We start from the raw sequence: 16,529 nt of genomic DNA on the forward strand, positions 1-16,529 counted from the left end.
GCATCCAAGTCTGCAAGCTGAAGAGAGGGATAAAGGGAAACAAATATCCAAAAGCTGAGGGGACTACTTTAATTCGGCCAGGATTAGTTTTTGTGACTTGTCAACTGGTTCAATAAATCAGGATGCGAGCTCTGAACGTGGGTACAAAATCAAGCACTGAATCTCTTGATGCAGGAGGAACTGAGAATGAGAGAACGCGTGCTCTTAAACTAAGAGTGATTCATGTGAAATAGCATTAATAGCATTTAATCCTTGAGCTCATAATTCAGGCGCCAGCTTCAACAATAACAGACCATGCCAGCACACCACACACACACACAGCGGAACAGTGACACCTTTCCCACCGGACTGTACGTCTCCACACACGTTTGTTTTGCTGGCTCCTTTACGCAAACCACCTGCGACCAGGAGGCCAAACTACTGCGTCCTATGACCGTTTAAAAACACGTACTTTAATTTAATTATAACTGCAAATAGGTCCGGCCAAATGACATATAAGCCCAGTCACATACTCACATTGCTCAGTGCTAAATTTAGACGCCATGTATTTAGACAACGCTGCCACTCGCAGGCTAGTGCGACGACGCGCTATATTTATTTCTTATCATACAGGTTTATTTAACATTTCTGAGCAACACACGCACTCTGAACGATCGATAACATAACTGACTGTAATAATGTCGCAGATCTGACATAATCAACCTAAAAAATCAGGCCTGAGATTGCGTTAGATGTGGGTAAAGGAGCCCAGCAAGGACAAAATAAATCTGGATAAAACGAAACGACACACTCACAACAGAAAACTGCAGCTGCGTTTAACAGAATATGAGATGTTATTCATAGCAGCATGTCAACTTGCCCGCGTGGTTTGAGTCCATGTATGTTATTATTCGCGTAATCCAAAAGGAAAAAAAAAAAAGATCCTCACATTACTATCGCGGAAAATGCGCAAACTTCTGCCAGCATCCCGACGCACGGGAACTCAAAGGTAATCTATTACTGCGGATCCGAAAAACCACTAGCGTTATTCCTCTATTTAGAATAAACAACACACAAGTTTACAAGTAGCTGGCGACTGTTATGCTAGTGCACAACAAGCAGATTTCCAAAATGGCTTCCCAGGCGTAACAAAGCCAGAAGGATCGCTGCCGAGCTGATCCTCCCACTTCGCGGCCCTCTATTGTCGGCCGGGGCGCACACTTTAAATCTATTGGAGGAAAAAGCAGCACTGGTGCAACGGCATGCTGCTGCTGCTGGGGCTGCTGGGGTCAGTGTCATGGAAAAGATCACACACTATTGTTTAAATTGATATTGAACCCATGGAGGAGATCTCAACTGAAACTGAGGGTTCCCGGATTAACATCTGCCACCAGAACAACCATAAACACACTTCTAACAGTATGACTGAATGAATGAATGATCAATGGTATAATAACAACAACTTATTAACACTTACTTAATCATATTAGGCCAGTAATATTATATCCTAATGGATCAAATACACTTCATGTAACCAACTAACTGCCATATTCTGCCATATTCACTGTGATCACTGAGCTCATATTAAGCCATCTAAAATACACAAATAAGAAGATTAAAAACTAAAATGGATGAAACAAATATTTCCGTAGTGAATCAGAACAATTACATAAAGAGTAGAAGTTAAGAGATAAAAAATGTAAATTATGTGATACAAACTAATAAATATAGGAGATAAAATCGAAATTATGAGATAAAAGTAGACATTTTAAGACAAAAGTCAAAGTTTAAGATTAAAAGTCAAAATTATATGATAAAAAGTCAAAAATGAGATTTTAAGTAGTAATACAAAGTATTACAAAAGTAATACATATTAGATACAAAGTCAAATCTGACATTGTAAAGTATTATTTAAGACACATTTCATATATATGGGGAGACTTTTTTAAAATTCATAATTATGAGATATAAAGCCTAAATTAAGAGATACAAAGTCATAATGAGTTAAAAAATTCTAAGTTCTGAGATAAAATGTAAAAATTTGGAAAAGATTTGGAAGACTTTCTCATGACTGACCTTTACACAGTACTTTTACACTACTTGAGCACTTCTTACACCACTAGCAAAGAAAAACATAAGAAAAAAAAGTATTCCATTACACCATTATACAATACAGTATACATGTTGGCAGGAAGATGTCATAACATTTTGGTTTAAAACGATCATAAGCAGAATGTGTCAGGTTCAGTATCCAACAACATGACCTGCAGCTGATCAGATGAAGCAGGAAATGTTCCACAGAGATGTAAAAATATTCTTACCTAAACTCGACTCTTATCATTGAACTGATAATAGCATGAGGATCCAGGCGAGGTGACATCTGCTGGACAGCAGCATGTAACTACACTTGATTTCAAAAGGACTTTGGGATCAACCGTGACTATTAGACATCAGCAGCAGATGATAGTTTACCCCTCTGCTGTTAGCAGCCCGTCTCCGTGTGGATAAGACCTCTATCAAAACGTCCTCATGCAGGTGCATTTCAGTGGAGCAATACACATTCTGTAAACACAATGGGTGCATTCTTTTTTTACCTACTGTATCTGCCCTTAAAAAGTACATCCTGCACACAATTGGGACATACTCATTTGACACGACACCTTGAACTTTAACCCTCTTGCTCCCTTAGCCGTTGCAGCCAAGAGATTTTGGAGTGCGAAGAACGTTGTATTCACAGTTAAATGTGCTTTCATTTGTCATTGCTGTGTCTGTCACTCTATCAAACGAGCTGTCACCTGCCAGGGAATGGTCCCACAATGCATCTTATCTTCTGCTGTGCAGAGGGTTGTGGGTTAAGAATAGCCAGAAAAGAATGCTGTCTTGCAAAGTGCAAAATGACCATGACCAGATGTACTGGGACAACCTGGTATTTATGACATACTGCATTTCACACGCTAAACACTGGGACATACCAAATCGTTTTCTGGCATGCTAAATAGAATGGTAGTATGGGTATTGGAACTTGGGCTAACACTCCACTGGAAGCTGAGCTTGCTGTGCGAACCGCTAGCTTAGATGCTAAAAATGATAACTAGACAACGACAGCTACAGTTAGCAGCAGTTAGCGGTTATTGTCGCTACATGCTGCCCCTTCTTCGTTTCACGGGACCAATCCTTACATATTGTGTCTTTAACGTAAGTTGAAGCTCTTCACTTTGTAGCACTAACTTGAAAACTAACTAATAAAGATGGGAGTAAAACATTTACCCCTGAACAGTAGGTATAAACCTGTAGAAATGGCGCCTTAAATTACTTAATTTAATGTAGCTGTTGAGTAACTTTTGTTTACAGGCTGACCCTCTTCTTCAAGCATTAACTCCAGTCCTGTATGTATCGGGGAAATAATCTTACTAATGCTTCTCAGTGACTTGAAATAAACTAGTAGTTAATGCTGAAAAAGAAAATAGGCTATAGTCCAAAACATGCACTGTATTATTAAAAGTGTACAGGAAAGTAGGCTATCCCCTGCTACTGTACTGGTCAGTGGAAACAAAAGCAGAAGTAAGTCTCTTCTTCGTGGGTTTCAGTGAAAAAGGAAAACATGGAGACAGAGGGAAGACACAACAAATGTTCCCCAAACCACTGCACCACAGAGCAAAACGTCTCAGATACCACCAGCAAAATGAAGTTCGGAACTGAGATGTAACGTTAGCCTCTCCTGACAGCTCAGGGCAGCACGTGTGAAGTTAATTTACATAATTATCAACACACAAGCCAAGACTACTCACATGTTGACTCTGACAGCGGATTACTGAGGGGGGAAGCGTCACTGACAGTGTAATTGGTTTATCTCGCAGTTACATCCAGCTCATCAAAGCTTCACGGCCAGTCGCACCACTACTCCCCCTGAAAAGAAAAGAGGACCTTCTAACGTTCGCCTTTCCCGCACACGGTCATACTTTCCGTTGCGACGCCTGCGTCACATGCGTCATTCCTTATAAGGTAAGAATGACCATATGTGGGATCGGTCAAAACGCTTGAAACTGGCTTTCCCAATCAAACACCACCACCTAGTGGTCGTCGATGAGAACAACACCTAAACTTAGAGAGTAAAAAACCTGAGAATGACAACAATACTACTACAACTAACAATAACAATGCTAATAATGCTAATAATAATGATAATAATAATAATAATAATAATAATAATAATAATAATAATAATAATAATAATAATAATAATAATAATAATAATAATAACAATGCTAACTGTACTCACTGAATTACTACTTTAACCATTCCCTTAAGAACCATTTGAGTATTTCAGCTGTTGTTCTAAATATAAAAATATATATATATAAAAAACATCTGTATCTCTGAAGATCTCTATTATTGTTTTGTATGCGCTTTGAGATACCAGTTGAGAGAGAAGCAACAGCTCCGTCTGAGTGAAATATCTTTGAACAGTTGGAGAAAAAAACCTGAAAAACTGGACCCCTGTCATTTGTGGAATGGCGGTGATGAGTTCCCATTGTCCTTGAGATCACATGACCACGTGAAAGGGAAAATGATTTTGCTTGAGAGCAGTAGACTGCCGTCCCCTTTTCGTTCCTCGTTTATAGAGAGCTGTCGACACATGTTTGGTCTACAGTCACTGACTATGAAAATACTAATCTTTGTAATGTGTATGTGCTTATTTCTTGCTGTTCAGGCTGATGACATGGAACGCTGTGAGTAAATGAATCAATACTGACAACTTGGCTCACTCTGTCATGGTGGTATTTGTGGTTTGAAAAATCTTGGTTTCCTGACAGTGAGCTAGCCTGTTGACCCTTTACTTTTTCACAGATGCCTATTGTGAGAGTTGTCTAACAGCAGCACGAGGTATGATGGATCATTTTACAGCTTCCCTCAGAACAAGAATCTAAAAACTATGCACGGTCAATCATCACCAATGTGACTTTTTCTTCCTTGTAACCCTGTGTTTGCACATATGGCGTTGTATTATGTAGAGAGTAAATAAAACCATGTGCACACTTCCCTCCAGAGATTGAGAAAGCCATGAAGGAAGCCCCAGCTGACAGCAGACAGACAGTAGTCAAGAGCCTCCTCAGTGGTGGTGTGTGTGAGAAAACGCTGTCCTACAAACATGACCATGTCTCAAAGGACAAAATGACATCTTCTTGCATGCACTTGTTTGGTAAGATCAGGATGAAAAAGCAATGGTTTTGCACATTTTTAGACTCTCATTAATGACGTGATTTTTGATTTCCACACAGAGTCTAATCATGACCAGTTCAACCTCGCTTTGGTAAATAGAGAACCAAAGCATCTGGATATGGTCCTGTGCTACGAGAAGTCCACAGCATGTGTGGGGGTGAAGCGCCAGTCTTTTGAGGTAAGGCCAAGTGAAAAGATAATATTCATCTACATAGACTAAACTCCTCCAATGAGAACTGACACTGTTTAACTTTTTTTGACAGGATTCCAAGAAAAGCACCTTTACAGAAAGTGACATTGAAGCTCTCCTTCGGGAGAACAAGGAAAATGTGCGCATTGCTCGACCTACACACTCAGGCTCACCTGTGCACTCAGGAGGGGAGTTGTGAAAACAGCAATGTCATTTTTGTTTGCTACTGATTGTGTGGTGGCTTGTTATCATGATACTGTGTGTTTGAGTGTTCGTATAATAAACACATCACTGAAAGATTTTTTTCTGGGTTTTCTGTAATGTCTGGTGAGATGGGGGCCCCTCTATCCTCACATGTCCTTTCCTTTTAGAGATGTAAAATAATAACACATAAATGTACAAATAAAAACACATATCTACAGTACATATCTAGTTGCGATATCTACCTCCTGAGCTACAACCACCCATTTGATGAAACCGTTAGCTAGTTAGCTCAGTGAGCCATGAAGGTAGCGATTCAGGCTGGGAGCTATGGGACCAGGGGAGTGTCAGTTTTTACACTGCTAGCATGGGAGATTTAGACCAGGATAGGTGAGGGCAAGCTGATTAGAATGCTAACTTCGGTAGATACCTCTGTAACACAATGGATAGAAATTGTAATGTCAGAAAATGCCATTTGTTCATATTCTGCTGATTCAGTATCTGGCTCAAGGAAACTTCAGGAAGGAAGGAATCAAGGAAAGGAATCAAACAAGCAACCTTCCGATTGCTGGACGACCTGCTCTACCTCCTGAGCTTCAGCCACCCATTTGTAGCTGCTATTAGCTAGTTAGCACAGTTAGCCATGGAGGTAGCAATCCGGACTGGGAGCTCTGGTGAGTGATGGCGTACTGGTTAGTATGCTAGCTTCAGTAGCTGTCTCTGTAACAAAATACATAGAGATCATAACGTCCAACACTTATATGTGCTTGCATTCTGTTGATTATTTCAGTTCATTATCATGTTGTAAGCTAAATTTCTTACATATCGCCCCTGTAATAGTGGCCCAGCAGCCCCCCCCCAAAAGCTCTATAATGAATCCTACGACTAATAACACGATATTCTTTTGAGTCTGTAAGAAGTGAGATGACTTGGAGATTGTGAGAATTATAATTGTTCGACAAAGGTGCCGTTCCATTTGTCCCACAGCTCCACCTTTCACTTCCCTCTAGTGTCTTTCCTACTACTTTCCCACCACTAAACGTCGCACCATTCGGCGGAACGTTCTATAAAAATGTTCTAGAACCATCTGCTTCATTATACATCTGTGGAATTGTAGAATACTAGAACCCCATCCGAGAAGGCAACGTGAACGCAGGCCGCGCTGAGCGTGTTGGAACGTGGCCGGAATGCTGAACGTTGTTGCTAGGAGGTGCTGTTGAAGCCCGGAAGAGAGTGACACGGTGATGGTGGAGATGATGGGCAGCCACAGATTGAGAGGAGAAGCATAATAGGCGCGTTTTGTAGCCGCACGTCGTTGTCTCCCCGCGACGTTTGTGCGCGTTTAACACTCGTCGTCGCGCGGAAGAAAAGGACATACCACTTTTTTTCCCCTCTCCATTGTGAAGGTAAGAGAGGTGTAAGTTAACGAGCTAAAGGCTACCCGGTGTGAGGTTTTAAACTGTCATTTTGCCAGGGCACAGCTGTACCAAACCTCTTTATGGCTCCTAAAGATGTCGTAAAATCGAGCATTTCTTGAAACTGCCACTGTCAAGCCTGCCGTGGATACAAAAAAAGAGGCATTCCTACCTCTGCTGTGCTGTCACTGTAATGAATCAGTGCGAGGCAGCTGCTAATTAAGCCATCGAAGACCACTAGGGTTACTGGCAGCATCGTGTGTACCCCGAGCTGAATCAAAATCCAACCGAGGCATAGTGATCCAGTGTAATTACAAAGCAGCCTTCATTAACATTTATGTTGCAGCAGCTGGACTCTCAAAGCTAACGCTTGTGTTACAATACCTGTCTAAGCTGAAGGGTCTGTGCCATCCATCTGCTGACAGACAATACAGGAATAGACACTGTATTGATTAGACACACGATTCCACACACACAACCACGAGACGCGGAAATGGAAGTCAGTCGACAAGGTCTGATGGAGAGGAATGGCAGGAATGTGATGAGTGTGATAAAAAGCCACTGAGGGCAGACAGACCCTCTTTTGTTGTGGTGGATTTGTCCTGCTCATCCCACTTATGGGTTTCCTCTAGTGATCCACACCCAATGCAGTCTAAAGCTCACATGTCACATTGCCTGTGGATGTACCTCTAACTCCACTCTCTCCATTTCATTGAACAGCTGGCTGACGAGGCTACATGGTGTGTGCCTCCCAGTCGGAGCGTGGATGTGTGGGAGTCCAGAGATGGAGAGCTATGAGGAGTTCTGTCTGCGGAGTTTGGCCATGCTGCAGGAGACCGGGGGAGTCAGGAAGATGGCCTGCAAGCCGCTGTGGTCCCTGAAGGCTGGCTCTGTCATCTGCTTCCATGGAAGAGCTGTGCTTTCGCCTCTGGTAAGGAAGAAAAAAAAAGACAGAGATTAGGGGATAACACAAGATGTCGCTGAGCCCATTAAAGTTTTGACAGTGTCTTCATCAAAAGTAGACAGAAGCCACAGCTATGGATGTTTTTTCAAGAGGTTTCCACAAATTTTCTAGATATCCATAGCAAGTAATTTGATATTATTTCATGACAAAAGGTTTGGTTTGGTTTCCCTAGAGAGTCTGTACATCTGTCACTTTCCTGCTGTGGCCGTGTTTGTATGTCTATAGCTGCGTAGTAACAGAAAGCATTGCTTACACTATTCAGTTACAGCAATGTTAAGAAGAGTGTATCGCAACATATTTCAGGAGTCAAACAGAGATATGCACAAAGAATCACACGGTTTAATTCAATTAAAGGGGCACTTTGTAGTTTTGGGGAAGACATTCACACAGAATTTACAATACCAATGAGGTAATAATACAAAATAAGGTCGACAGAAGACTATTTGGAGCTAGACAGGTGGCAGGGTCAGCCACATATAAAAAAATCAAAACAGTAAAACAGTATGAGGTGTGTTGTCCTTTAAGGTCAGTGTGTTTATTCACTTTGTTCAGTCATGAAAACAAAGAGAGTTTGTTTATTTGATTTGTTAAGTCATAAAAAGAATAATCATTGAAGATCTTCTCTTCTTAGTATGTACTTCCCAAAACTATGTTGCATGTGCACCTTTTAAAGAAGGAACAACGCTTCTTTTTGTGACCTAAATTATATATCTGAATCACATCACAAGGGCTGACTCGTCCAAATTAGATCAGCAGTTCAGGGAGAAAAGCGGGCAGATAATTGACAACGAAGAACACGAAGGCTGTTTGATGTCAGTCAGGAGAATCCATCTGCTGGTGACCGCTGACAAAACGAGTTGTCAGGAATAACCACACGATGAAGAAGCCAGTGTGAGGCTGAGGATAGTCGAGGATTTCTTTATAACTCAAGAAAAGGAGGCACAAATGTTTAATGACAGAAGAATGGTTGCGCTGTCATTAATACGGTAATCGTAAAACAAGCATCTGAAAGTACATTTTGTCTCTTGATGTTGCTCAAGTCTGTTCAAGTTGAACACTGTATTGAGTGCAGTCCAAGAAGTACAGTACGGTATTCCACTAATAAGAAGAACAACAGCCCACTCAGCTTAATGTGTCATGTAACCACTTCATTCAGAAGAGACAACTTGAAGATGGTGTAAACCTCTGATGATCCATTCAGTGTGAACACCTGATAACCATATAAACACTGTAAACATCTGTTTTTTTTCACTGTGGTTGGAATAAATGTATTCTTTATGTGCATGCTTATCAGACTTTTCATGGCCCATGACACCCTTACTAATCGCCTAGAGTTATCCGCAGTGGTGAACTCGGGATATTTGAGGGGCAGGAGCTAAAAAGCTGTATATCAGTGCTATAATGATATATTTATTGTGAAGAGAGGGCACTTTAACACTGTTTTGTCCACTGGAAGGGCCCCCAAGAGGGCAGTATGTCATGTTTTCTCAGCTGGATGGGCACCTTAGAGGGAACTTTATCATGTTTTAGCTAGGGGCGTCCAACAGGGCACTTTTGCAGCTTTTTTTTTAACGTGGAGGCACCAGGCACCAGGCAGAAGAAGTATAATCTTTTTTAATGAGTTTGTCTGTTGTTGAATTGATCATTGCCCCCTAATAGACTTTCATCTGAGAATCTTTAGGTGGTAAACCAGCAGTCGTGTAATTTTCTTTCGCTTATTCCATGAGGGTCGCGGGGGATGTTACTGCATTTTTATCCCCCTTTTTCAAGGGGTCGCAGGGTCTCTGGGGCCAATCCCAGTTTCTCTTTGGGCGAAGGCTATAAGCCAGCTATAAAAGTAAAAAATTGTTGAAATGATTGTTGTTTTGTCAATAAGACAAATACCTTATTTACAAAATGTATGAATTTGCTTAATGGATTGCTATCAAGGCATGTAAACAAACATCTCATCCATTTATTAAGTCTCTAAAAAATTGTTTCTTTTCCAGCTAAGTGCAGAGCAGCGCAGCGAGATGTGCAACTACAGACAGAGGGCAGTCCAGCTGGAGGCTAACAGGCAGAACTGGCAGAGGAGCAAGCTTCTGGCCCAGGTTCAGGACATACTGGGCCAAGCTCAGGTCAGCAGTAGCACTCTATGGTCTTGATCATTGGCCTGGGTGTTTAATACAAAGCAATACAAGATATTTTGTGTAATTAATGTGATATTAGGTAGCCAGACAGTGTGCACCCCAGGGTCAGTAGTCCCCAGTGTCACATTGAAATGCTTATAGTCATATTCAACATGGATTTTATTACTCTTGGTTTAGAAAAGAAAACAATAGACTTTATTTGTAACTTCATAAACACACATCATCTAAAATTCTCAAACATGCACAGGTGTGTTATAGTTCTGTGTGTCAGTCCCACGATGGAGCACAAAAACTGAATTACAGTTTGTCCCTGAATCTCTTGTGACACTTCCAGACTTGAATACAGATTGTCTGACTGTCTCGGGCAGACTGGCCTATTTTTACCTGATGATTGCCCACACCATCACTTTTACACGTTAAAGTGTGTCTACAGATCCTTTTGTGGTTTTGGGGATGTTGAGCTTAAGCTGAAATGTTGCACCATGTGAGGAAGCTCTCCATAGGCCTCTGTACTCCTTATTTTGCTAAGAATGATGCAGAGTAACTTTAAGTTTTGTCCTTCAGAGTCATCACTATATATATTATGTATGTCTGGACAGACGTGGATGTACACTGAAACTTGACTGGTGCTTGGATGCATACAAATGCAAAGTGCTAATTCTCACTTTCCTTTTAATTGTTTGTATGTCAGTGACAAATTCACTGCTTTAAACCATGCAATATTTGAGAAGTGGAGTCCATAATATCAGCAGCTGGTATTCTTTATTGTAGCTTTTGATTTGAGCATTTATGTGATGATCATTCATCATTACTTCTTATCTCTGCACAGGCACATAAAGCACCAAGTGAAGAGGTTGAAAAGCTGCCAGTTTCTAAATCTGCGTCAGTCAGTGGCTACACCCTGGTCACAGACTCTCCTGGACTTCCCAGAGACCCTGGATTCGGGCTCCAGACAAACGATCAGCCTGCCACTCCATGCTCTGAGACGCCCATGCTCAATGGCTACAAGGCAGTGGAGGAAGTGACAGTGGAGAGGGAGAAGAGTGAGGAGGAAGAGGAGGAGGAAGATATTAGTTTGGACAGCCTCCTTAAGAGATCCAGGGAGTATGTGAAGAGAGAGCAGAGTCAGCAGGGGTCAAAAGTTGTCCACACAGTCACCAGGACTCCCCCACCAGAGACTGCCTCTGACAAGGAGAGCAAGAGCTGCAGTCCCATGGGGGACACAGGCGTTGAGTTTGGATTCAGTCTGCACCACAGCCCAGTTGGCCCACCGCAGACCCAAATCCAGCATCAAACTCTGTATGACCCCAGTCCCCAACATCCTGTCTGCCTTTCACCCAGTCTACCTGACCGGTATGCCCGTCTGCCCAGCCCACAGTCCAGCATTAGTCCCCGTCCACAGAGACGCAGACCACGGCCAGTTTCTACAGGGAATATTCATATTTCATTTCCCATCGGCCCAGCAGACCTTATCCCTCGAAGTCCAGGACGGTCAGGGGAAGGTGCTGGCATGGGAGACTGGGGAGATGCTCTTTCAGGGGCCACAAAGTCCTCCGATCACTGGGGCTCAGTGGGGAGTGAAGCTGGGGCCTGTGTTAGCAGGAGTGGCAGCCGTAGATCTAGCCACTGTGGTAGCAGTCCAGGGCAGGAGACCTGTAGCCCCGTTAGTGCCTCAGGGCTTAGCCCGAAGGGACACCATGACCATGTGGCTGCAGGGTTTCGCCGGCGCTGCCACACTCTGGACAGCCAGCTGCATAGCCACCAATCTGGAGTTGAGCACATAGACCGCAGCCAGGAAAGGGTTCCTCGCTTCATGGCAGGAGTTACATGGATGGGTTCAAGTCGGCGCACCCCTGCACCCTCCTTAAACCAGTCGTATGAGGTAGACAATCCCTCACCATCGCTGCTGAGACCTCGCATTACTCCCGACTTAGCTCAGGTCACGGTCAGGATGGATCCTGAGGACATTCAGGGGACAAACAATGGAAGAATCACACCAACTGTCTTTAGAAATGCAGCTGAGGCACAGACCAGCGAGACACGTGAGTCTCTCATCAGCACTCCCTGTTTTGCACGCTGAAATCTACAGACCTAAACTGTGTCATATCCACTAAGATCGCAGCTTTTCTCAGTGCGGCGATAGGTTAATTACTTTACGACAGAGATGGAGGGAAAGTAAAGGAAAAGGAACTGTTTGCGAAATGATTTCATGTGTATTTATCTTTGCCTATCAACAGAGGAGACCCAGAGGCGAGCGCAGGCTCTGGAGGACATGCAAAGGCGTCTGGAGGAGGAGCACGCCTTGCAGATGTCGCTGCTCCTGGCCGAGCAGGAGAAAGAGCAACATCGCCTCCGTCTGGTCAGGACATGGAATCACACAATATTTAACCAAAATTATTTTTTGTACAGTATTTAATTTTATAATTTACAAATTGAGAAGAAAAGCAGCACAACACCCAACAAAATGTATTTTGGTATCAAGTTAGTTTTGTGTGTGTGTGTGTGTGTGTGTGTGTGTTTATGTACTCTGTGTGTTTAGGAGCTCGAGGAGACAGAGAGAAGACTGAAGGAGCAGGGCTGTGTGCGGCCTTTGAGTGGGGACGCTTGTGGGTGGACTGTGAGTGACAGCTGTCCTGTTGTGAGCCCCTCCTGCCCGGGACTAAGCCCCGCACACACACCATCTGAACGTTCACCTGGACACAGTAAAGGTAGTGCTTCATCGCGCTGACTTATTACTGTGTTGGAGTGTATATGGAGAGTTGCAGTCTTTGCCTTACAAACTGAACCTTTAAAATGATAAACTGGTGCCATCTCTTGTGGATTTCTCACATAAATTTAAAGTGTCTGTTTGCTTTTTTCTCCAGGTTTTCCCTGTCCCGTGAGTTCCAGTGGGTCTTCTCCCTCCGTCCAGCCTCCTGTCTATCTGTGGGGGCCCTCATGGGTGGTTAGCAAACCCAGAGTGAGGCTGAGTCTGGTGCGTATGCAAGTAAACAAGAGGGTGTGTGTGTGTGACCAAGTGTGTGCTTATAAAACAACGGACCTTTATTTCTCAAACCCCTCATCCATATTCCTAACTTCATTCCAGGTTCTGACAGCAGATCAACAGAGAGCGTTCTGTCGAATCGGCGCCATCATTCGCGGCTTCCTCACACGCAGGCTGCTCAAAACAGAGAAGGTCAAACATCTGCGCCAGACCATTGTGGTGAGATTACACTCTCACACAAACACACACAAAAAAAATGTGTATGAAAGAGTTGCATGTTGGGAAATGTGTGTGTATATGTTTGTTTAGGATACACAGGAGTTCATCCAATCCTTCCAGACTGAAGCTCCACAGAGGAGGGCCACCTACTCAGCACAAGACCGCTCCCTGCAGGAGAGAGTCAGAGCCCAGGTATGAATGTGCAGTTACTGTCTACAGACAGCAGAGGTCCGTCTTTCCCTGTGTTCATGTGTGCTTCTGTTGTCCCTCAGTTACGTGCAGCCCTGTATGACATCCATGACATCTTCTTTGAAATACCTCTGGGGGATCGATTAGCATTGCTGCAGCAGGACAGGGAGCTCCGGGCAGAGAGGAAGCTTCGAGACATGGTATTATTTGTACCATGAGTAATTAATAAACAAGAAGCTCGAAAAACTGGTGACAAAATTAGTCCTAAACAACAATCTCTACTGTAACCTGATTACCACATTTACAGAATGACTTTTTTAAACTTTTGTTTTACAAAACTCTTTTTATGGCAGCCTTATCAAATACTTTATCATGTGCTGTAAATGTCAGTACTAGCCCTAACCCTATCATTAACTGTCTTTTATTGACTGTGTCATGCTTAAGGAGAAAGCCAAGTGCCCCAAGGAAAGGGTGGTTCTCTCTGCTGCCACACAAAGGTCACTGGACCGGAAAAAGAGGTACAATGGGAAAGAGGAGCACAGCCTTGCTGGTTTAAGATGTTAATGTTTTCGATGAGAGGGATCCAGTTATCAGCTGTTTTTCATTTGTTCAGGGTCGGCGAATCACCAGCACAGGCTAGGAAGATGCAACAGAAGCCAAAGAGCCCCACTACCACCAGGTGCCAAACACATCATATGGAATTTGCTCTCCCCTTGTGCTTGTTTGGTTTTATATATATTTTTCTTTATACTGTATTTTACTTGTTTTTACTGCCCCTTGAAAATCACACTGTACATACCCTCTTTTCTTTTCCCCAGAGTCCTGAAGCCAAGCCAAGGCCAAAATTCTCCTGCCCCAGGCCAGCTGAACCGCCAGGGGTGAGTTTAGTTTCTGTTGTAGTTTGGATGTTTCTGATTAAAGAATTTACTGTTTTATCTATCCTCTATTACCTATATTTCCTGTGATTCTTTCCACTTCCGGTCCTTGTCTTTTTCCTGCTCTTTTTCTGTGTGTCCTGAGTGTGTTCTGTCAGACCTTGTGTGTTTCCTGTATTCCAGATTATGTCTCCATGGCTCGATCGACTGTCCTGTTTTTTTTTTTTGTGTTATCTTTTGTTTTCCTGGATTTTCCTTGTTGCCTTTTTGTCACCTGCCCTCTTTGTTGCATTTCAACCAGCCTATCCTGTCTCAGTGTGTCTCAACTTTTGGTCCCTTTTTGATAACTCTTCACATGTTCAGGTCCTAGTTATTTTATCTGAAATGTTTGCTGAGTTGATTTGCAACAGACAAAGACAAAAGCCCCACCAGTCAGGGTTTAATAGAGAAATGACCATAAAAATCCACTGGAATAGATAAGGTGTAGTTGTTTCATCATGCTAAACCTTTGGCATCCTGTCCTATAATCACAAAGTACTTCATCCTGCTATCATAAAACACATAATCTGCCCTATGTAATTCATTTGGTAATTTGCTAAAATATGATGCTTAACATTGGTTTTGTTTCAACATCAGATTAATCACCTCTTAAAGTCATCACAGTGTGACAGTGGCTGTTTCCTCTCAGGAGCTGGTACAGAAGAACCCCAGAGGAGAGAGTGAGACGTTCGGACAGCTTGAAGAAGCAGCACTCGCTGGGTTAACCGGTGACCCGACATCCCCTGACATGTGAACTTGAATTTTTAGTCTTTGAATACAAGCCTTGCACCACTGAGACTCCAGTCATCGCTGCTACGATTGTGTCTAATCTACCTTGTCAAATTAAATTGATTGTATTCACTGTCACCCTTTAGCTCACTGATACAAACTGTCACAATACCATCATTTTGAACTGTTGCAGCTTGCTTAAATAGTTTTTAGTAGCAACAACTGATTGTTATACACAAAGATCACATGTAGCTTAATGTGGAGTTTTTAACTGAGGAGGTAGGTACATTTTAAATGATTTTTGAAAGAGTATCTGTTCTTAAATGAAGGCTAAAAAAAGGTCAGAGTTTAGGGAAAAAAGTCACATTTTTATCTGTGCCTAAGAACTATGCCTTTGCTATCTGTAGTATTTTAGCATGCATATATTTACCATTTATGGTCGTTAACATCTAGTGCTTACAGCTGTGAGTGAATTTACAAACATCTGCTTCACGCTGACTGTCACATAATGTAGCTGCCATAAAAAAAGAAACTGAGTATTTAAGCGTAATTCAATAAGTTTAAGTTTTTTGTCCAAGGGCTTTAAGGACCTGTTTGTGCTTTATTTCTTTATTAAACGGTGCTGAGTTTACAGTACTCTGAGACATTTCAGTGTGATTCAACATTTGGCTTGAGTCAATGTCAAATGGACAAAAAAATTTAAATGTGTAAGTTTACAGACAACACCACAATGCTACACTGGCACTCTGTTACATTAACTTCACATAACAGATGCACAACAGACACTCTGCTAGAAGACAAGATACTGATGTGAATTGGCACTTGGTTCCACATTCATACTTCTGCCTCAGTAGTATTCAGTGTTGATGTTCGCATTGCTATGCTCTCTTTTAAAACAATGTCTGTTTTTTTAATTTAAAATGCCAAATGTTCTTGTTTTTTTATGAGCAGAATAAATTCAGAAATTATTTGAATTTTGTGGACTCTGATTCATGATCAGCTGGAGAGGTATTTGCAGTGAAACTGGCTTGACTCAACACGCCACACAGGTGAGTAAAAACAGCTAAAAATCTCATGATGCAGTGCTGTCTGCAGTCTTAGCTTTGGGACTTTCCAATTAACGGTGTTGTTGTGACTTTTAACATGATGCAGGTGAACCATGAAGCAACCCAAAACCATTTTACATACTAGCATACTTACACCTTCATCACATTTTGTTTGAAATTCTTGAGCACGCTAGACCTTTTCTTTCTGAGGCCGTTTGTGTGTTGAAATTGTTCATTTAATGTTTACTCATACTTTGTAACTTGCTGGTGCATCTGCATAGTGATCAAATACTATATTGTTATCACTGATTCATTAAATTACATATTCTGTTGCAGAAAACAGTCTTGTTT

At 42.3% G+C, this 16,529-nt stretch overlaps 3 protein-coding genes across 13 annotated transcripts in view; 2 read left to right on the plus strand and 1 right to left on the minus strand.

Annotated features, from left to right (window-relative positions):
- Positions 1–3,916, minus strand: part of sun1 (Sad1 and UNC84 domain containing 1) — a 30,299-nt gene extending 26,383 nt beyond the window's left edge. For 2 of the 5 annotated variants that reach the window (XM_037088582.1, XM_037088578.1), the window contains exon 1: positions 3,768–3,916. The gene's annotated coding sequence lies outside the window, so the exon portion shown is untranslated. Of the gene's footprint in view, positions 1–794; positions 1,135–3,767 lie in introns of those variants that run through there. The other 3 variants (XM_037088579.1, XM_037088577.1, XM_037088576.1) reach the window with 3 other exon arrangements.
- Positions 1,953–5,691, plus strand: LOC119013738. 5 transcript variants are annotated; one of them, XM_037088587.1, is made up of 8 exons: positions 2,920–3,174; positions 3,567–3,681; positions 3,837–3,981; positions 4,691–4,709; positions 4,828–4,863; positions 5,027–5,179; positions 5,259–5,377; positions 5,463–5,691. In XM_037088587.1, the coding sequence occupies exons 2-8, from the start codon at positions 3,581–3,583 to the stop codon at positions 5,586–5,588; spliced, it is 699 nt and encodes a 232-aa protein (XP_036944482.1). In that variant the 5' UTR covers positions 2,920–3,174; positions 3,567–3,580; the 3' UTR covers positions 5,589–5,691. The 5 variants fall into 5 exon arrangements, with proteins under 5 accessions (XP_036944485.1, XP_036944481.1, XP_036944484.1 ...); XM_037088586.1 differs by lacking the exons at positions 2,920–3,174; positions 3,567–3,681 and adding an exon at positions 2,584–2,905; XM_037088590.1 differs by lacking the exons at positions 2,920–3,174; positions 3,567–3,681; positions 3,837–3,981 and adding an exon at positions 1,953–2,514.
- A 1,096-nt stretch (positions 5,692–6,787) lies between these two features.
- Positions 6,788–16,106, plus strand: LOC119014719 (centriolar coiled-coil protein of 110 kDa-like). Of its 3 annotated transcripts, none has more exons than XM_037090135.1 (14): positions 6,788–6,996; positions 7,726–7,936; positions 9,958–10,086; positions 10,928–12,140; positions 12,336–12,457; positions 12,638–12,806; positions 12,963–13,072; positions 13,184–13,300; positions 13,391–13,492; positions 13,573–13,689; positions 13,934–14,007; positions 14,103–14,168; positions 14,308–14,367; positions 15,001–16,106. In XM_037090135.1, exons 2-14 carry the CDS (start codon positions 7,772–7,774, stop codon positions 15,014–15,016), a joined length of 2,460 nt encoding a protein of 819 aa, XP_036946030.1. In that variant the 5' UTR covers positions 6,788–6,996; positions 7,726–7,771; the 3' UTR covers positions 15,017–16,106. The 3 variants fall into 3 exon arrangements, with proteins under 3 accessions (XP_036946030.1, XP_036946027.1, XP_036946028.1); XM_037090132.1 differs by having other exon boundaries at positions 15,053–16,106; XM_037090133.1 differs by having other exon boundaries at positions 15,056–16,106.
- Positions 16,107–16,529: the final 423 nt, after the last annotated feature.

The sequence above is a fragment of the Acanthopagrus latus genome, chromosome 23 (genome assembly GCF_904848185.1).
Source record: "Acanthopagrus latus isolate v.2019 chromosome 23, fAcaLat1.1, whole genome shotgun sequence".
NCBI classification, from domain to species: domain Eukaryota; kingdom Metazoa; phylum Chordata; class Actinopteri; order Spariformes; family Sparidae; genus Acanthopagrus; species Acanthopagrus latus.

What these genes read in the sequence shown, in the direction of transcription:
- LOC119014719 (XM_037090132.1), top strand. Translation starts at nt 7,772, where the DNA reads ATGTGTGGGAGTCCAGAGATGGAGAGCTATGAGGAGTTCTGTCTGCGG. An exon ending in ACATACTGGGCCAAGCTCAG is followed by an intron (nt 10,087 to 10,927) that starts GTCAGCAGTAGC and finishes ATCTCTGCACAG; the next exon opens with GCACATAAAGCACCAAGTGA. An exon ending in TTCACCTGGACACAGTAAAG is followed by an intron (nt 12,807 to 12,962) that starts GTAGTGCTTCAT and finishes TTTTTTCTCCAG; the next exon opens with GTTTTCCCTGTCCCGTGAGT.
- LOC119013738 (XM_037088586.1), top strand. Translation starts at nt 2,721, where the DNA reads ATGTGCTTTCATTTGTCATTGCTGTGTCTGTCACTCTATCAAACGAGC. An exon ending in TTGTCTAACAGCAGCACGAG is followed by an intron (nt 4,864 to 5,026) that starts GTATGATGGATC and finishes ACTTCCCTCCAG; the next exon opens with AGATTGAGAAAGCCATGAAG. An exon ending in TGAAGCGCCAGTCTTTTGAG is followed by an intron (nt 5,378 to 5,462) that starts GTAAGGCCAAGT and finishes TTTTTTTGACAG; the next exon opens with GATTCCAAGAAAAGCACCTT.